The sequence below is a fragment of the Lampetra planeri genome, chromosome 5, assembly GCF_965212315.1.
Source record: "Lampetra planeri chromosome 5, kcLamPlan1.2.h2, whole genome shotgun sequence".
Lineage (NCBI taxonomy): Eukaryota > Metazoa > Chordata > Hyperoartia > Petromyzontiformes > Petromyzontidae > Lampetra > Lampetra planeri.
This window is the reverse complement of record NC_136111.1, coordinates 1,719,527-1,740,716: the sequence shown is the minus strand read 5'-3', so window position 1 is coordinate 1,740,716 and position 21,190 is coordinate 1,719,527. Positions and strand designations below refer to the sequence as shown.

General features: G+C 54.4%; 1 protein-coding gene across 3 annotated transcripts in view; it reads left to right on the top strand.

Moving 5' to 3' along the window:
* MSRA (methionine sulfoxide reductase A) overlaps positions 1-21,190 on the top strand; it is a 94,971-nt gene that overhangs the window by 41,056 nt on the left and 32,725 nt on the right. For all 3 annotated transcript variants that reach the window (XM_078594027.1, XM_078594026.1, XM_078594025.1), the window contains exons 2-3: positions 8,191-8,259; positions 8,651-8,770. In XM_078594027.1, coding sequence (XP_078450153.1) covers positions 8,191-8,259; positions 8,651-8,770 — 189 coding nt within the window. The remainder of the gene's footprint in view (positions 1-8,190; positions 8,260-8,650; positions 8,771-21,190) is intronic.

Here is a 21,190-nt window from a genome sequence, read left to right as displayed (position 1 = left end):
GACAGAGAGACACAGGACAGAGAGACACAGGACAGAGAGACACAGGACAGAGAGACACAGGACAGAGAGACACAGGACAGAGAGACACAGGACAGAGAGACACAGGACAGAGACACAGGACAGAGAGACACAGGACAGAGAGACACAGGACACGTGGAGATGTCACTTTGGTGATGCATTTCCCGCCAAAAGTGGCATAGGGAGATGTCACTTTTATCCGCGTGGAGACACGTTAAATGACTACATGATGTGGGTTATGCCAACGCGTGAGGAGAACAAAGATCCGAAATTGTCCCTACAAAAATGACAGCAATCGCATGAATCAGAATTGGTGAAATCTGAAACTCCAAAAGTCGTCGTGCGTCGAGTTTGTAGTTAGCGGCCAAGTGAAGTTGTGGCCGTGTGAGGAGGGAACGCTCGAACCGCGCGACAGACGGAGGAGGAGGCACGCGACAGCGGCGGCTGTGGTCCCGCACCACAGCAGGCGCGCGCATGTGTTTACGTGTTTATGTGTTGACGTGTGTGTTGACGTTTTTATGTTTGTGTATACGTGTGTGTGCATGTCTTGTGTGTTATGTGCATGTTTGTGTTGACTTGTTATCGTGTGTTTTGAATGCGCCCTGTATCTTTGAAGCTAAGCAGGTTTGAGCCTGGACAGCACTCGAATGGGCGACCACCCTGAACAACAGGTGTTATAGGCTCCGTTGTGGGACAGAAGATGACCATGTCGTAAAGTACGTTACTGTACTGTACCCTACTACGCTCTCCACTTTAACCAACTGGCACTGACCATCGTGGCAAAGTCTGGTCAAACGCCCTCCTTCAGCAGCAGATTTAGACACGGGCTGTGCGTGCCGTCCTTCATTTTTCACCGAATTATCGCCCCGCAGAATGGAGTAGGTGGCACGTGCCTGGTGGGCACAGACCCATAGTGAGAGGGATACTGGATGTGGTGTGCCACTTGTGGAAATAATTTCCGGGTGGCCGATCCAGCTGAACTTCGTGCTCGTGTACGCGCGTGCGCGCACACACACACACACGTGTAGACGTGCACACGTGTGTGAGTGCGCGCGCGTGTTGTTGAAGCGCCGTCGCCTGCGACACCTGCGCATCGTGACCACTGCGGCACTCCGCCGCTCGCGTGAGCCTGGGGCAAGTGGGGCGGGCGATGTGGGAGGGGGGGGGGACAGGCTACTGGCTGTGATGGGAGGGAAGGGGGTGGGAGCGATGGAGGGAGGCAGTGAGAGATGGAGGGAGGGCTGATTGTGAGCAGAGCATCGGGACGCGGTGGGAAGGAGGAGGAGGTGGGGGGGTTGTGTAGCAGGGACATGCGGCTCCAGCCCATCTGGACTGTCCCACTAATCTACGGCAAGCTCACGAGCGCAGATTAACCCAGTCAGCACCCCACGCAAGCCTCCGCGTCCTCCGCTCAGCTGTTCCAGGGAGTTTACAGTGCGTCGCGTGCGACTCTCTCACGGGCAGCGCCGCACTCTCCCCCTGCTCTCCCGCACTCTGCCGCGTTCTCCTTCACTCTCCTTGACTCTCACGCAATCTACCACGCGGCGCTCTGGCCTCGCTCTTGGTACTCGGATGGGGGAGACCGCCTGGAAATACGAGGTGTGCTGTAGGCTGTGGCCGCTTGGTGGTCAGGAGATGGGAGTGTAACAATGGATTCTTGAATCCATCTGCGCGAAGCTTTGAACGGGTGGATGTTCTCTGGGTTCTCCAGTTTTTCCTCCCACGCGAAGCGACGCGCTCATCAATTGCAAACGAGAGGCCCAAGCTTCTCAATGTGTCAGGGCCCTCCTGAAAAAAATAGAGTCTTGAGGCTCGCCGAGGTTCGCAAGGGTAAATAAAAAGGGCGCATTAGCGTCGACATCTAAAAAAACACGAGTGCCATTTTACGAGCGGTAACCAGTGGCTGGCTTGCGGATGGGCTCACCCCCGGCATAAAAACGTGTAATTTCCACCATCGCTCAGAACCGCGAGCGGGGGAGTGTGAGCACCGCCGCAGGTTCGCCGTTCCCGCTTGCGCTCCCGGAAGCCCCTCTTGCTGACAGCGCGAGCGCCTCGTTGTGACGTGCTGGTGCTGCCGGTGCCGATGGGTTTGATCCGAAACGGCGGCTGATGAATCGTCGACGCCACGCGGGTGCGCGTGTCGGTCCGCAAACGTGCTCTCGCTTCGCGGGTGCCTGTGCACGCGTGCGTGTGAGTGTGCGCGTGCGTGTTTGTGTACACAGCAAGGTTCCACAGTGGGGGGCGGTGGGGGGGGGCGCACGCGTGCAGGTGGTGAGGCTGGAAGTTGCTATCGCAGCCGGTTAACCCTTAACACCTGGGTCTGTCCCGTGATCTCCTGCCCGCGAGCCTCTGGAACTTTACGTGACCGCAAAGTGCACCTAGCCTGGCACAGGCGCTGAGGTGATGTCACGGCGCTTCGTGGTGAATAGTGGTTATTGTTGCTGTGTGCGTGGGTAGCGCTGGTGCAACGGATCGCCATGAGCCCGGAGGTGTGGTCGTTTATGGCAAGTGGTGTCTGAAACTGTCAGTATTGGAGAGACAAAGGCGGCCAGGCGTGGTGTTGGCCACTAACCCCCCGTCGTGTGCCCTGCCGGCCTTCATAGGTGCCTCGCTAACAACACTTTCCCCAATAGACTGTGGCATCATCAGCTCCTCCGACGAGCACAGTTGGCTACGTACGGTACGAAAGAAGTTCAACATATATACATACACGCCCGTTTAAATTGTGGGCCACTTTTGCAATGTTCTTGACCTCTCAGCTATGAATGTCGAAGTTGTGTTCTTGCCGTGTTAACCACGGAGAGCCGGGCCCTGTTGTTTTGATTTCCGACACGCTCCAGGGTCATTCCACGCCTCGACGTTTCGCTCCACGTGCTGGGAGCTTCTTGAGGGACAATGCGCACAGTACAGCCCGTACAAGCGCGGTGTGTGTGTTTTAATAACACTTGAAAGGCAGAGGATGCTCTACTCCCCTATCCATTCATTATTGACAGCCATTTAACAATAGTAGATAATGATGTAATATGTCCTTTATTTATAAAGAGGTGAGAGCCCATTTGGAAACTCATTAGTAATAATGTGCCCTCTAGACCTCTATCACATTATGGTTGTGTTAAATTTATCTTCAAAATCCCATCTCATTCTACATGGCCTTATTTAGGCATGGCTTAGACCTCAGGAAGGATGTGCCAGCACCTCTCTAGGCCTATCCGGAGACGTTTGAGGCCCCAATAAATATCGTTACCTCTGCTCCCCCCTCTCCTGTCCTATGTAAATAAAATAAAACATTGTAATTTTTGGGGGGGGTGGGGTGGGGGACATGAGCTTGGGGCTCCCGTATAGTCTGGTCAAGCCTGACCCTGTGCTGCAAGGCCTCTAGTTTGATCGGGTGAGAGTCCGGTGAGACCGAAACACGTGTCTGTTTCGGAGAGACCAGGGTCACGGAAGCCATACGGTAACCTTGAACGCAATACGATTCCGCATGAAGTCAGAACCATATATCGGGCTGATATATTAAGCGACAAAGAGAAAATAGCATTAAAATTGCGGACGTATTTTTTAAAAAGCGTGTTGCCCAAGCGACGAGCCCGTCGCCAACGAGATGTTCCCTATCAAGGGCTATTAATGAATATAATTAAAGTTTCCAACAAACACTGACCTACGGGGAATGAACATGAGGGACGTGCACTTTTGGTTTCATATTCGAGGAGCGTCGTGGTAGAATTAACAGTCTCCAAATGTAGTTTGTGGCATTTCTAAAGGACTTTGGCGCAGTGCGCTTTCGCTCCGGCGATTTGGCAGCAAACCCCGCCCCTCTTCACGAAGGGAATGTGGTGGCACACACCGTGCCAGCCCTGGCGTGGTCCCTGGCATGAGACAGGGCCATGCCAGCCGAAATGCTGGCACCGCGCTGCGTGCGTGCCACTGTGGTAGAATGCCTGGCAGGCTGCGACAGCACAGGCATGCTCGATTGTCGCCATTTACAGCGGCAAAGACAACGACGAGTGCGAATAGTGCTGTGACCTATTCGAGGCCAAACGAAAATAACCGCACTTGCAATATTTAAACGTGCTTAATTGAATTGCAATTGCTCGATGTTTGGATCATTGTGTTCGGAGGTATTTTATTGAATTTGTCGTTTTTTGTAAAAAATAATCCACCGCAATCATTTGAGAAATACACTGGCTGCTTGCCTGTGCGACAACTACAAAAGAGACCAGTGTTAAACGGAGCATAATTTGGAAGCAATCTAGAAATAATTTGTTTTAAACTGTAACTTAATTAAAATATTTCAAATCAATTTGTTTCTGCAAATTAATTAATTTAAAAGTAACCTGTATAATTTCCTACAATTTCAGTGCTTTTATAGTGGGGGCGGGCGGGGGGGGGGGAGAAACAACGAGAGAAAAAAAATCCCCCCACGGAACGTCGATTGCCGACGTGCTGCTGCTGCAACGTTTGCGTCTCGACCGCCGTCAACTCGGCGATCCGTCTCTCGGCGACTCGCGATCTTGCGACCACGTCGGGAGATCGCGCTCGCCTCCGCCGCGGCTTTCCCCCCCGTGCGCTCCGCTCCACGCGGGAGAAACCCCTCTGGCTTAGAAGGACTGAACAAAACCACCGCATCGGGAGGGTTTCGGCGAACCGGCACCGGTGCAAGCGAGCGTCGTGCTCGCGTGCACGTGCCCTTCACCGGGACGTTCTGACGGCACGGCACAGGCGCGCCGGGCGCGGTCGCGAAACCGCGATCTTTGTGCAGAGAGGAACCCCGCATTGGTCGCGCGTGCCGATGATGGCGGCGGCGGCGGTGGTGGCGGCGCGGTGAATGCACGCACGGCCAAATTCGGCGATGTCGGGACGGGACGGGCAGCACGCGTTTGCGCGACACCGCGGTTAATCTACGCGACGCGCCCACTCCCGTCTGGGGAATGGCAGCGGGTGGCCCGCTAGGCAGGCTGTGAGCTTTTTAATCCCAGATTTAACTTTATTCTAATCCGGCACGATTTAGCGGATTTGCGCCGTTACAAAGATACATTTTTACGTTTGCTCCAAACTAAAATGGAGGACGCCGATGAAGCCATCAGGCGCGGCGCCGCGGCGCGCTCTGCCAGCACCGCCTCCGAACGGAGCGGCGTAATCTCGCCGCGCTCGCGCTGCCGCAAAGCTCCTTCTTCGCTCGCCGAAATAAATTCCCGGCCATTTTCGGGGCCGTTATCAAAAGCGAGACAAAGAGATGAATCTGCGGCGCGAGCGTGCGCGGCTCGTAACGTTCTCGCGCCGAAAATTAAGGGAAAAGATGCGGGGGGGGGGGGGGGGGGTCCTCCTGCGCGCTGACGGCGCGCCGGCCGGTATACCGTCGTAACTTCACGGGGGAAAGGTAATTTAATGAAATTGAATGTGATGTGCTGATGGGAGGCTCACCCGAGCCGTGTGGGATGGGCGCTGCTGAAGGTCAAAGGTGCACGTGTTTCTCATTGAGCGGTGTACCCAGCTGGCCGCGGTGTTTAAAGTTGTGCGTGGGGGGCTGGGGGAGGGGGGGCAGGCGTCGCGATGATTGTGCCGCGCGTGGTAGATTGCGGCTTTTTTTTCTTCTCCGCCGCGTCGCGTCCTCCCGTCCGTCGCTGTGTCCGTGGCGGTGGCGGCACAGATGCGCGTTTACCCCGAGCAATCCATCAAAGGCTGTCAGCGCAGGTCATGTGACAGACATCTGTCTTACTTGCTCCGTCCCTCCCCCTTTCCATCGCGTTTCAACCCCCCACTGCAGACGACGGTCTTATCCTAATCCGTTTGGGACACTGTCATTGGGTAGTACGCACACGTGCACGCACGCACGCACGCAGAAGAATACACACGCACCCACGCACCCACGCGCACACACACACACGTCTCACCCGTGCGTGCACTGTGCGCGATACTCGCACGTAAAGAATGACACAGACGCACACAGCCACGCACACACGGAGACTCGCACGAGCATACACAAAGACCTCTCGCCACAAACACGTTACCCACACATGCACCATACATGACAAAAACACAACATACACACAACACGCCCTCTATACATTTCACCAACATCGTAGAAAGACAAAGATCCCCCTATAGCGGTTACAGAATGTTGGGCCAAGTGCTGTTAACGAGCTCCTATGAAGGTCACCTTTGCCTCCCGAGTTGCGATGTTTGCACTTCGCACCAAGTACCCATTTGAGGCCGAGTCAACCTAGGGGGAGGCCCGTGACCAGTTCATAAAATACATAACTGCCGTTGGTGGCCGTGAGCGGGAATCGAACTCGGGTGGCCGGGCTCGGAGCGCAGCACCGCTGACCGCTGCGCTCAACACCAGCGTGGCGCGTCGTTTTCACAGGTCCACGGCATGTTATGATCACCGTTGTGATGAAGTGCGCCCTGAGTACGGACGATTTGCAACAGTGCAGCACACGTCTGCGGTGTTGCGCCGCACGCGTTTCTGCTTCATTAAAAACACACACAGCGGAGTAAACTGGTGCATCGCGATACGTGTGTGCGTGTTTGAGAACATGCGGAATTAGTTGCGGTGCAAAGCCGATGCCTGCGGCGTTCAAATTGTCTGGCGGAGATGCTGCTGCTCCTGCATTGGCAGTGGGGTGCGTAAGCACAATCGTCAACAACAACATTCACGTAAAAAAATATTTTTAACCGCAATTTAAGAAGGGCCATTGCCTGAAACGTAATCTATCGTAGAGTTGCCCTCTCGAGGCCACAGCATTATTGGCAATTGTGTTGGGTATTTAACATTTTTTTGTTACCAGCAATCGGCTTCAGTCGATGTGTAGGTGGATTGCTGCAATGCCTCTTTGAATTTTTCAATCGAGTCAGTTCACGCTGGTTCATTTCCATGTGGTCTCACGGAGGGACTCGTCGACTTGTATGTGTGTACGTATGTTTAACTTTTTTCGCACCGTACGTTGCCAGCCGTGCTAATCGGAAATGCGGGCAAAGGACATGGAGACCCACTGGCTCTTGCAGAGATCCGTAGATTCGCATGGACACCCAGAGACTCACACGGGGATCCGTAGACTCGCATAGAGATCCACAGACTCTCTCAAGGATCGCAGGGGCCCTTACTGTGTCGTTGGCAGTCCGGTCGATGTTCACGCAGTGTCACGCCGGGCTCCCTGCGTGTTCCGCCATAGCCGGAGGAGCGATGCCCGGTGCTCCCCGCCGCTGTGCGTGAGCGCCACCGCTCCCTCCGCGTGCCGCCCTCCGCGACGCCCGGCGCGCTCGGCGCTGCGGTGCGATCGCGGGACGTGCCGACTACCGGCTACGGTGGCTGCGTCGAGCGTCGATGATTGCGCAACCACACGCGTGCACACGCGTGCACACGCGTGCACACTATGACCACACGTGACACCGTGGCTCGGCTCGGCGAGAGCATTTGGACTGCTGACTCGGAGGAGCCCTGCAGAGATAATAACAACGTCTCCAGAGCGAGTCTCCCACAAACAAATTTATCAGTCGGATTGCGACGTTTCTGCGTCGAACATCTTCAGGACAAGGTCCATCAAGTCAGTATTAAAATACAGCAAATGAGAATTCTGGACATTCTAATCCTTGACCTCTTGTACACGTGGCGGATGGTGGTTGGGACTCGACACATATTGGTCCAGATTATTACGTGGCCTATCCCATTGGCTGCGAAAATATACGTGTTATGTAAATGTGTGTTTCAATACATCATGCATGTTCGTAATACCATGTTATTCCTGATACACATGGATAATAAGAGGAATTCAATGCCACTTTCGAGTGACTCTTCTTATCCGTTCAAGGACCGGGCAACAGGATGAACGCAGCACTTGCGTGAGACCACATCTGGTGTGACACCTTTCTGTGGTAATTGTGGGTAATAGGATACACGTTCCTCCACTCCTGGGTCGCTTCTGATATTCGTGCGAACGAGTGGATGGCCGTGTTAATTTCGCACCTTAACCTAAACTACTTCTGGTTGAACACCATCATCACCTTCGTTGTCAGCCATGTTCTATGACAGTAGGATGAAGACTTGGCCGTGCCATCGCGTCACTTAACGGTCCTGTGATGCCATGATCCATCTTCTGTGCGCGACCGACCAACTGACTCTCTCCGTCTTTTGTCTCCCTGCTGTCCCTCCTCTCCCTGCTGTCCCACGAGCAGCCAAGCACGCGGTGAACGGAAATCCGGCGGTGGAGCCGTTCCCCGAGGGCCTGCAGCTCGCCACGTTCGGTGAGTGCGGCGTGCGGCGTGGCAGACGCCACCTCGCCACGAGCCTCCCCACCATGCTCACCACGCGCTCACCCTGAGCCTCCTCACCCTGAGCCTCCTCACCGCGAGCCTCCCCACCGCGAGGCACCGTGACGCTGCCGTGAGCCACGCCCACCGCGGTGCTCTGCCGCCGCAAGGGTGCCAGCTTGGCCCGTCGTTGTGTCTCGCGTTGCCACCTGTCTTGCCTATCCCAGGATTGTCCTCTTGTTGAGACAGCAGCTGTCCTGGGAAGATCTGTAAGTCTGGGTCATTTGTCAGTTGCATAAGAATAATGATTATTATAACAATAAAAATCCATCACTCCAGACATACGGCGTTCCTCTCATCCCGGTGCGTCCCCCCGTGTGCCCAGGCATGGGCTGCTTCTGGGGTGCCGAGCGAATGCTGTGGACGCAGAGCGGAGTCTTCTCCACGCAGGTCGGCTACTCTGGAGGCTCCACGCCGAACCCCTCCTACAAGGAGGTGTGCTCAGGTGGGCGCCGCCTTGCTTCATGCCGCACCGCGCGCACCGACGCTACGGCGGCCCGCCTCAACCGGTCATAGGCCCTCCGTCGCCCCCGCCAAAGCCGCGTTTTCTCGCCGTGTTCCGAGATTGCGCGGACGCCGTTCATGACGCATGCTACCGGAGAGGCGCGCTACGTGGAGGTTGCGCGCCGTGCGCGCGTCATTCTCTGCGAGCGTGAGCATGTGGGCGTGTGGACGTGGTGGTGGGGAGCGGTAGGGGAATGGCTTCCGCGTGGCGCTACGAGCATGGCGAAGTGTGTTCGATTTTCTGGACACGGCCTAAGTCTGCGGCGACAAATCTCAACCGGTCATAGGCCCTCCCTTCGGTCGACCCGGCCTTAAATGAGTACCTGGCGCGGAGCGTGAGCATCGTCACTCGGGAGACAAAGTCGGCCTGTGCGTGGTGCTGGCCACCCACCCCCTCGTGCGCCACGTCGGCCTTCGTACCCGCTCGCTGAATGGCTCTTGCCCCGACAGTCTGTGTTGGCTTGACTGGGGATCTTTGTCTTTGTTGTGTGTGGATGGCTGAACCTCTTGCGACTCCGAGGCGTTTAAAGAGTGGCAAACGTAGCACCGCCGTTTACAGATGTGAACTAGCACGGGCCGCGTGTGTCCGTGCAGACACGCGTAGGCCCTGTGCACAAATCCGTGTGGGGGGGGGCGGGAAGTGCCAGGCTTTAGTTTAGCCAAGGTTTGCTTGAGATTGGGTAGATTCATCGTTTTGTTGAGCTGTACGGAGCGACGTCCGTGCGCTTCATAATTCCACTCGTTGCCCGACACAAACTGACCGCCGTGGATAGATGCGCACGATAAGCACACGCACACGCGGGAAAACGGCGATCGCCGTTGAATCAAGCGGGGCAGTCGACGGACGATTCCGAGGCTGTAAAATCGCCGTTCTTTTCAACAGCACCTGCAGTTCCAAGGTCCGCAACGAGATGGGACTATTTGGCAGTTCCCCACAAAAAATAATGGCGATTCTAACAATCCCACGACGACTCAACACGGTCACCAAGCCCGACCATGCGATCCTCCCCAGGAACGCTGTAAATCGTGGCGGGCCGTGCCGTGCCGGCGACGGTCGCTTCTCCGTGGGCGAGGGCGCCGAGTCGGTCCGGGGGCACCGGCTCGTTCGCTTCCTGCGCGATCGCTGACGCGCGCACCGACACGCACGCGCGCACACACGCGCGCACGTGCCAGTTGCAAGTGTAATAATTCAGGGAGTCCATTAAAAGCACAGCCTGGCCTGGGCGCTGTCACTTACTTTGGCGGCCTAATGGACTTTAGATTTGCAAATTTAGACCAATTTGCTGTTTTATTGGAGTGGCGGCCGCTGTGATTTATGCAGCGGGAGACACGAGGGCCGCGGGCATCCGGTTTCCCGGCGCTGCCCCCTCGCCCGCTTGCTCTTTTGCCCGGTCGTCTCCTCGCCCACCTACCCACTTGCTCACTCTGTCTGCTCAATGCACCCGCACGCTCTCACCGCCGCATGCCCCTCGGGCGCCCTCCCGCTCACCCCCTGGCTCGCTCATCCACTCGCGCGTTTGCCGACGAGCCAACTCGCCACGCTCGCCCACGCACGCCGTCGCCAGCCTCCGTGCCCCGACGTCGCTATCGCCCCGGCTCACTCCCGCACGAGATCCGATCTCATCGCTCCGTCTCCGTGGTGAACGTCCCCTTGGGCGCGATCCCTCCTTTGGCTGTCGTTCTGTCTCCAGTCTTGTCCCCTCCAGCGGTGTCCTGTCACCTTACACGGTCAATTATGACGCCATTGTTTTTGTTTGTTGTTGTTGTAATATATCGTATCGTATTTCCGCCAGTAAGTGCAATGGTACTTGAATTTTAAACCGAAAATGAAATATGTTTGGTATTCTGTTAATGGACGGTTTACAGAAAGTACAGAAAGTAAACCGTCCATTAGCGGTATTTTGTCATCGTTTATATGAGCGTCCGTCGCCGCTCTTGAGCTGAAGTGTGACGTTGAGCGTCGTCGGTGAGAACAGCTGATGCCCCCCCCACCCCCACGCGGAGCGCGGGAAGAGACAATGGGCGGTGATTTCTCAATTCCCCCTGAAGCGGGACCACATCTGTCCGGTCACAGCCCTGCGGAGGCGATGGTGACGGCGACGATGATTGCGCCGACGCAGACGATGATAATAATTATAATAGTAGTAGTAGAAGCAGAGCAGCTAATGTCTTAATGAGCCGGAGGAAATCAGATGCTGCCGGGAGTGAAAATGTCGCATCCACGCTCCCCCTGGCCGATGATAACGATAATCATGACTATTTCCATTGCCGGGCACGTACTATGAGGTTCCGGGGGATATCAGCGGCCATCAGCGCCGGTGATTTTCCAATCACAGGGGTCGAGCGTGCGAGCGCATAAATCATCTCGTCGGCGCGACGTCAGCCCGGGGCTGTCTCGCAATTATTTATTATTTTATTTTTAAAACTATTATTTTATTTATTATTTTATTTATTACCGCTTTCTTATTTTTTTTGGGGGTAAATGCGCGGGGACGCGGGCAGCAGCTGGCAGGGCTGAGCGAGGCCGCAACAAAAGACCTCCACGGCAGCGCCTCTCGCCCCCTTTGTCTGCCCCCGGCGGCCATTGTCCAGACGGTGGCACGACCTCCGCCTGGGCCTTTTGTGTGGACGCGGAGCGGCGTGGCAGGCAGCAGACAGCGCGGGGACGGCCGCGGTCGCGTGGCCGCTCGCCCCGCTCGCGCGCCCCGTTGCTCCCTCTTGTTTGCGCCGGGGCGTGGGGGGGTGGCGGGAGAGGGGGGGGGGTCTTGCCCTCTCCCCTGACGCGTCGCTCTCGTCGTTGTCGTCGCCGCAGATGCAAACATCGCGACCCTCTCGCGATTCGATCGTCAGAGTGGCGCGCGTACGATCGGCAATTCTGGAAAAATCGCCCGACGACGCTGGATATATTCACCAGCGAAACGTCACGGAACTCAAATTGTGAACGTTGTGGGTTTACTCTGCAACTCACCGGTGTGCTGAAGTAGTCACTAACTGGCACGTTTTGTTTTTGTGACAAACCTTACTAAATTGTCTGTGCCGGGTGGTGGCGGGTTATCGACACATTTATATTTACGCGCCATCTAACTCAAAAAAACCTTCATTGCGAACGATCGCTTGTGTTCGGCGCGTGGCGCCGGGACGCACTGGCGGCGAAGGCTTGCTGGTGCCGGAGGGCGTCGCTGGTTCCGAGCGTCGGCGTTTTTCCCCTTCGCCGAAGAGCGTGTTCTATGCGCTCATTCGGCGGCTCCCCCTTTGACAGGAGCCCCGCTCCGAACGGGTGCCCAGAGTCGGGTCTCGCTATCCCTTGGGTCGAACGAACACGACGCACAACTCGGGGGGCCCGTTCCACGTTGTCTATGAACACGGATGTCCTTTCCTTCATCATACTAATTATAAAATATCAACAGCTTAATCGACAACGCGGCCTAATGAGGAATGGCGTCCAGTCGGCGACGTTTGCGGCAGGGGGTTCTTAGTCACAGCACGCCGAGAGAGGCCAGAGAGGCAGAGTGAGGAATTGAAATTTGGCTGTTTGAAAATGCAGGGAACGAGGTGTAAGCACTTGTTTTGTTGTACATATACTGTACGTCTCAGGCTACGGGGCACACAGCAGGGATTTTAAGAAGAGGTTTTTGTGAGCGTCGCGGGAGGGACGTCGCGCGCACATTTCCGTACAGTGCTCCTTCAAACGGCGACCTAATAGATCGTGGCAGTGCAGTGCAGGCCGTTCATAGGCAATGCAACGATGCATCGGTGTATCTTGATTGAAATCTAGATCACAATCTAGATTTAAAACCTATTTCTTTTGAAATGCTTTTTCGTTTTAGTTTGTTAGCACGGTTGGCTCCGTACGGTGCAAATGAAGTTCAACATACGTACATGTTGTGTAATAGATTCACATTACTTACGGGGTGGCCCAAAAGTCAGGACACATAGGGTTATTTCACTTAAGTTGACACTGGCATATTTTTTTAAAATATGTGTCCTTTCTCTTAATAGTTTGTCTGTTATCTTTATAAATATATATTTTTGTTGGTCACCTCAAGCCCGTCATTTGCACAACTCGAACAAGAACCCTGAATAAATTGAGACAATATCATTTATGAATGTTCAAAGGTAATCTTGAAATTAAATCCAAAATGAATTTCAAAAGAGAATTCATGCATGTGTTAATGCTTACGGAAGTCAACTCGAGCATTTGTTAAAATCACCGAAATAAGCCTTTGTGAGTCGTTAAAATAAATATCATAACCCAACGTGTCCTGACTTTTTGGCCAGCCTGTAATATGTTAGATTCTTCAGCTGGCCATACATGCCCAGAATCATATATGTAATGTGCAATGGGTTCACATTATCCCCGACAGTCACCCGTCACCACGAGATCCACTACGGTGTTAAAAACTATTGATTCCTTAATTGAAATTCACCGCAATCACTTGGGGGAAGACGGGGGGGGGGGGAAAGGGGATAGAGATGGGGGGGAGAGAATCGTTACGTCTTTACCAGCGACTCGTTTATAATTTTCTCTGCTGACGGTACTGTATGTGCAATGACGGGCAGGGTCTTTGCCTGAGGCACATTTCACCAAGCCCTCGCCCATCACCTCCCGACCAGCGGCACGTGTGGGAACGGGGACGAGACTTTCCCACCCCCCCCCCCCTCAACTATTCTCGTGCTCTCTGATGAGTCGAGTAATCGAGCCGATAATCGGTAGAGTTATCGAGCCGATAATTGGTAGAGTGATATAGCTGACAATCGGTAGAGTGATGGCGCCGATAATCGGTAGCGTAATCGGATTTAAGCACAGAACTCCTGCTCCGACAAATTGCGTGCAAGTTCCCGAGACTCTGCGTCAACTGGTCAGAGCTCACAGATTCCTGTGCCTCTGGCTCCGCGTGGCTGGCGCTTGCTCCGCGTGATTGGGGCTGGCTCCGCGTGATTGGGGCTGGCTCCGCCTAGCTGCGCTGGCTCTGTGTGGCTGGCGCTGATTCCGTGTGCCTGTCGCTGGCGCTTGCTCCGCATGGCTGGCGCTGGGGCCGTGCTGGAGTCTTCCTCAATGCGTGGGGAGTTAAACGAGCGCCGTCGCGTCTTGGCAGGCGGGACGCGGGTGGGCTCGGCTGTCGGCGCGTGGCGCCGAGTCTTAACGTGGAACTTTTTATTTTTTATTTTCCCCCCGTATGGCATTGTTGGGATTAAAGTTTTTTGGTCGGAGTTTTCTCATTATGTTCTCCCCCTCGGTCTGTTTGCAAATGGGAACCTCTTTACGAGGTGATTTTGACCCGGCCATAAACCTCGCAAAGCACCGAAGAACTTTGAATCGTACGGATTGTGTATGTATGTGTGTGGGAGCCCCGCAACCTCGTGTTCACTCCGGGTGGGTCGTAACGCTCGTAACCGACGTCGGGCTTTGCCGGCTTTCTGTTGGCCCCGGTGTCGCGCTCACGGCAAGGTGAATCTCTCGTTGCACCGCTGATGGGCATCGTAGCAGCACGAGGCGTCGTGCAGCGTGGAGCTCACCGTTGATCCTGTCCCTACGAGTGTTACCAGTCAACTTCAGGGTCATAATGTTTTAGGGGTGATAATAATACAAATAATAATATACAAATATAAGATTTGTGTCGTCATGTCTCAATGTGTGCCATGTTTCTACTTTTTAGTCCTGGAGCATCATTAGGATTGTCACGTCGGTCACTCGCCTGTGCGTGCAGCACCGTCCGTGCCGTGACTGCCGTGCAACCCGAGGGCTTGGAAGCTGTCTCGGCAAGCCGGGGACGTGCGCAGCCTGGGTGCTGTGTACTTACACGGCGAGAGCTGTTCGCGTTTCGGGTCACGTATTCCTTTAATTGCAACAACGCGAGTTGCTGATTCTCTTAAGTTGTGCGGTTTGCACGCTCTGCTGTCGCATCGTGCCGCGTGCGGTGGTGCCGTCGTCATGCACTGGAGCGTGACGCTGCGTCTCGTCGTGTCTCGTCTCTCGCTGTGTATCGCTACTTCTCCCTGCGTCTCGCTGCGTCTCCCTGCGTCTCGCTGTGTCTCGCTGCGTCTCGCTGTGTCTCGCTGTGTCTCGCTGTGTCTCGCTGCGGTCCCTGTGTCTCGCTGTGTCTCGCTGTGTCTCGCTGTGTCTCGCTGTGTCTCGCTGTCCTCCGCTCGATGGGCACTTGCCGCATTTCACGCTTGGCATTGGCATGCGGTCCCCATGCGGCGCGTCTGCCTTTGTGCACCACGCAACTCTGCGAGGAGCGGCGGCGCTGCGGCGCGCTCGCCACTCGTCTGCAAACCCGGTGACCTGGTTACGATTATTCGCCGGCGTTAAAGGTGCCGAGAAATCCACGCGGTTACTCCCTTCCCCGCGGCGGAATCTGTCGTCCGCGAAGAGGAAATGTCGAGCGCCGCTCTGCCAGTGGCATCGCCGCGTCAGGTGACCTCGCTGTTGCCGGCACACCACGCAGGCACTGGGGGGGCGGGGAGGGGGCCGGAGGGGGCCGGAGGGGGCCGGGGGGGGGCCGGGGGGGGGGGCCTGGAGGGTGCGGGATTCCAGGCTCTTGGAGAAACTTTGTGTTTATTTATGTACACAGCGGCTTAATTTGTCGATTTGGCAGCACAAATTGTGCACGAGTGCCGGGAGTGTTTCGTTTTTGTTTTCACGACTCTCTCGGCATAATTGATTTCATGTTCTACCATCCGCAGCTGCCTTGACGTTTACTGCGGCCGTCTTGAACGCTCTTCCTTACAGACATTGGGAAGCCGCTGGAGCTTTGCACTTTTAAATCTAGATGGAAAACTCGTTTATTTTTCGAACTGCTTTTTGTGGTTCGTTTGTTGTTCTTCCCCCGCACCTCCGATTCGCACGGTTGGCTACGTACGGTGCGAACGAAGTTCAACATTCACACGTACAGAGGGGCAGCCCTGCAATTGCTTACCTGACACCACTGATGAAGGAAGGGCCTACACGAGACAAAGCTCTGGACAAGCCCCTCTGGAGGGAATTTGGCCTACTCTTCCAGGCTGGCAAGACATCTTGGCAGCGGCGGGAGTCCCCACACTTTACCCCATCACACGTGGCCTGCCCATCGGCTGTCTGTGGTGTACCTGATTGTACTGCTGGGTGGGATTCAAGAAACTTGCAAAGTTGTTTCTTGACTTCACAGTGAAGTGCTTTGTCATTTTAACTGTCACTTAAAGAGGAACAACCGGGTAAAAATACACTTTTGAATTGCATTTATATATGTACAGATATATGTGTGTGTGTGAATAGATCTATGTGAACATCATTCGAGAAGCAATTGGGCTTAGAGTACGGAGACGACCTTGAAACCACCCTCGGTGCACACAGTTCCACTTTCATTTTGGGGTTTGAAGTGCAGATCTTTTTTTTTTATCTCGACGCTCAAATGAATTATTCATTTGCTCAAGGCCTCCGGGCAAACACTGTTAGGATAATTGCTATCGGAGTGCTCCCGTTATTTAGTTTTTAAGGCTATCTCAGAATAACAAAAACCGTGAGCTCTTGCTAAATTACCACCACCGCTGCCACTACCACCGCCTCCTCCACCACCATCACTACTACCACTGTCGCCCCCTGCACAGTAATGGACGTTCCGGTGAAGGAGGGCACTGCACATCCAGTGGTAGTTCACTAAAAGTTTTGGGTGTTTTTGCCCGAGCCGATGCCTCGCTGTGAATCGTGCCCCCCACCCCGCCGCCCCCCCTCCCCACCGACCGCCCCCCCCCCCCCGACCCTTACTCGACCTAGATTCTTCTATGCTTCCTCGCCGTAGACACGAGCTGCAGCGGAGTTTCATGGCCGCGCAGAGTTACGCAGCTTCGCCATTGCGGCACTCTGCGCGTCACAATTCATCGACCGAAATGCATTTATTCATTGACCTTAAGTTATTATTATTATTAGCCAGGTAAAGCCCACTGAGCTATTGGTTGTTCTTCAGAGGTGTCCTGGCCACACGCGGCGATAGCTCATGGGTGGGAATGATGATCCTGGCCACGGCTCACGCCAGAGGTGACTGACGTCGACCGGCCATGGGCCCCCTCCTTCACTGACCCACACTGACCAGCGCGGTGAAGTACGGTCAAACAACCGCCGTGACTGACGTGGCGTGGGGACGTCGGAGGTCTGTATGTGTGTGTATCCAGCGAGGCATCACTGAGTTTTTGGGTCTCTTTATGAACGTTCCTGCAGTGGCAAGTTTAATGGATTCCTTTGAAAAAGACAAACGGACACACACGAGGATATCATACTCGCGCAGATAGATTCAAGCGGCCATTGCTCTGCTGATATCTCCTTGCCCTCCTCGTAGGCCAGGCCTATAGCACCTGGTTTTCCCTGCCAGTATTCGATCTAAGAACTCGCCAGACGCAAACCTGCGCTTAGCCGCCTGGGATCTGGTGAAGATTGGGTGATCCCGGGGGGGTTTTGTCAACTCTCGCGATCGCGATACCTACGCAGACTCGTGCAGGCAACGGTCAACTTGGGTATTTACGGCTCTTTGTACGCTGCTTGTGATCAGTTTGGTGGAAACTCGAGGCGTCGAGCGCCACAAGGAGGAGAGATTTACCTTCATCGATCCATTTGTGGCAGGCGATGATGCTGTCGCGGGCCATAAGGGACACTGCATGCGTGAGCTGTGCGTGGGGGTCACAGGCTTTGGGGAGGACACGACGTCTTCCAGAGAGAGGCCCTCTCTCTTGCTGTGTCTGCAGAGTTGCGCTTTGTGCAGCCCTGTGGCCTTGATGGGCGTCTGGCCCGGACCGTAGCGTCTTGCTCAGCAGACCCGTAAGGAGCCCTTACCCTACTATTTGTCATTTTCTTCGTGATTTAATCATTGCGGTTTATTTTCTTTTCGCACACATTATTAAGTTTGCTCCATTTCTCTCCGGCACACCGTGTCCCCGGTCTCGCGAATGATGTCTTTTTATTTGAAAAAGTTTTGTCGCCTAGCCCCAATTTCACCTCAACTGTTCTTCCAGCGTCGTGTCAGGTCCTGTCATCGCATCTTAAACTCTGTCATCAAAGCGGCGGTCTCCGTCATCCGTGGCGTGGGCCACCCAACTTGTCCCTGGCAAAGGCGCTGAGTGCGAGATCACCCCATTACGCGTGATTGCACACAGCGTGTGTCATGTGCTAGTTGTGATGGATCGCACGCCAAGGTCAAAACACTGCGAGGTGAAGGTGCAGCCCTGCAATTGCTTGCTCATGCCACCGCTGGCGCAAGCGCCTCCAGGCGAGGGGAGCTCTCGTTGGCCTCCTGGAGGAAATAAAAATTAAAACGGCGCAACTTTTTGTTCCGAGTCGATGGTGCCTTCTGTACAAATTCCAGCGACATTTTGTGTGTGTTAAAGAGTGAATTCGGAGCCTGTTTTGACTTCTCTGCGGCAGTGTGCGGTGCGTTTCACAAACTCCGCTTGCGTGCCAGGCGTTGTTGGTAATGGCTCTCCGCGAACACCGTGGGGGCTCGTTTGGTGCAGCACAGCGTCGTGGTACAAAATCGTGGTACCCCTGCACTGCTGAGATGGGCTTGTGAGTAATAAAATATTAAAATAATAGGCAAACAAGAGTGTCTTTTGCTCCGTAAAAAAATAAACACAGGCAACATTATTTATGATGTCAGCCTGTGGGCCCCGTGCACGCGTTGTGCTCCCCTGTAGTGATTGTCCGTTGACATGCGGTCTGCTCGCAGCTGCTGGTTTTAAATCAGTCACATTCCCAAGAAATACTTTGGTGAATTCGCTCGGTGAATAATTCACATTTATTTTGTCGTGAGGCTTGGTGAGTTTCTGTGTGCGTGCGCCCGTGGCCTTTGTTGGGGCAGTGATTTCAGGATGATTTTGGTTGGCCAGGTGAGAACTCGAAGAGACCAGGGTGCAATCTCACCTGGATAAGTAATCCACGTCACGAAAACGACAAAAACACTAAACAAATAAAGTACAGCAATGAGGCAAATAGAAATTCTCACGTGGCTACCGGACAAATGGAAAATATCGCACAAGCACAAATCGGTGTTAAATAACAAATTCCCTGTAGCGCAATCCAGCTCATGCAGATCATTTTTACACTGATCATAGCACAATTACAAATGAAGTTACATAAACATTAAACAGATATAGGGTGACTGTTATACTAATATGTAGATGAACAAGGATATACATCAAATGCAGTGGCGCAGTGGTTTAGCACGCTGCTCTATGAAGCCGGCCACCTGGGTTCGATGCCCGGCCATGACTCACGTGAGTAAGTGATATCCTAACCAGTCCTGGGCTTTCCCTTCGGAACAACCTGAGCCGCTCTGCTGCCCGACCGCACTGGCCGGGGAAGGGGTGGTGGACGCAGCGTGCGTGCGCGCGCGGGGAACCGTCCGTCAGCAATCCTCCCGTCGTAAACCCCCGGTCACACATCTCACGAAGTCCCCACTTTCCATGTCGATGGGGGGGGGGGGGGGGGGGGTGCTTAGCGTCGATCCTCACATCGCTCGCAAATAAAGTAACGAGGTCTTTGCGCCGCCCGGCGTTCGCGGAGGCTTTGCCTCGGAGGTTCACCGCATCGCGTACCGAATAAGAGACGGTTACGTAAGGTTTCTCGCACAATTGAATTATATAAGATCGATCTGCACGTGCTTGGACCGCTCAAGTCGATGCTGTACCTGGACGGGATGATGCATCTTGCATTCCTTTGGGCGTGGAGCGATTTGTCGATTACAATAAATTGTCATGCGCTTGAAGCATTGCATCGAATCGTGTGGTGCGTTTTGATGATGAGCAAGCAATGTCAGGTTTGTGCTGATGGTGCGAACGAGACGGATGATATATGAGGCAGCGCCGTGCAAACGAGACGGTCCAAGCAACAGCAGCAACAGTTGCAGCAGATCCAGCGTCTCCAGACGACTGCGTCGCTCAGGTGTGGCCCCTTACAGCAGTGAGGGGGAAAAAACCCAAAAATGAATTTGTTCTCAATTGTGATTTACGATCCCAAATTGTGATGGTCGCATCATCGCGTGATGGAGCCTCCGTGCTGGAACATACGTGATGGAGCATCCGTGCTTTGTCCTCTGCAAAGAACCTCCATGCTGGAGCCTCTGTAATAGAACCTCCACTCTGGAGCCTCTGTAATAGAACCTCCATGCTGGAGCCTCTGTTATAGAACCTCCATGCTGGAGCCTCTGTATAGAACCTCCACTCTGGAGCCTCTGTAATAGAACCTCCATGCTGGAGCCTCTGTTATAGAACCTCCATGCTGGAGCCTCTGTTATAGAACCTCCATGCTGGAGCCTCTGTTATAGAACCTCCATGCTGGAGCCTCTGTTATAGAACCTCCATGCTGGAGCCTCTGTTATAGAACCTCCATGCTGGAGCCTCTGTTATTGAACCTCCATGCTGGAGCCTCTGTAATAGAACCTCCACTCTGGAGCCTCTGTAATAGAACTCTGTAATAGAACCTCCATGCTGGAGCCTCTGTTATAGAACCTCCATGCTGGAGCCTCTGTTATAGAACCTCCATGCTGGAGCCTCTGTAATAGGACCTCCATGCTGGAGCTTCTGTAATAGAAGCTCCATGCTGGAGCCTCTGTAATAGAACCTCCACTCTGGAGCCTCTGTTATAGAACCTCCACTCTGGAGCCTCTGTAATAGGTCCTCCACTCTGGAGCCTCTGTTATAGAACCTCCACGCTGGAGCCTCTGTTATAGAAGCTCCATGCTGGAGCCTCTGTAATAGAACCTCCATGCTGGAGCCTCTGTAATAGGACCTCCATGCTGGAGCCTCCACTCTGGAGCCCTCTGTGCTGGGGATGCGCCGTGATGACCGGGGAATCCGGTCTGGGCCGGTTCTTTTGTTTAGGATTCACTTCTTAGCCGCATCGCAACATCCTCACGATGTCAACATTTCTCCTGCGGCTGAAGGGAGTCAATGTAAAAAAAGAAAACCGGCACAAATATTTTAATATTTATTTATATATAGACAGGGTTTTTTTTTTATTCCTTTGCCAAGAGGTGTTGATTATTCCCCACTGTAACATCTTGCGAGGAGCCTGATCTTTCTAAATGCGGAGAGGAGTTGCGTCTGTGGGTGTCACAGGGTGGGGGGGGGGGGGCGACTGGGGTGTGTGCAAGTGTGCGTGTGTGTGCGTGTGTGTGCGTGTGTGTGCGTGTGTGCGCGCGTGCGTGTGTGTGAGTGTGCGTGTGTGTGTGTGTGCGTGTGCGGCGAGCGGCGTAACACCGCGTGGGGGTCGACCGCCATAGCAGCCGGCGCGCACGGCTCCGGCAGAGGCCCCCGGCCGTAGCCGCGGCGGTGGACGCAGCCGGCGGTCGATGGAGCGGTGGCCAGCGGGATTGGAGCGCGTCCGAGAGAAACGCCG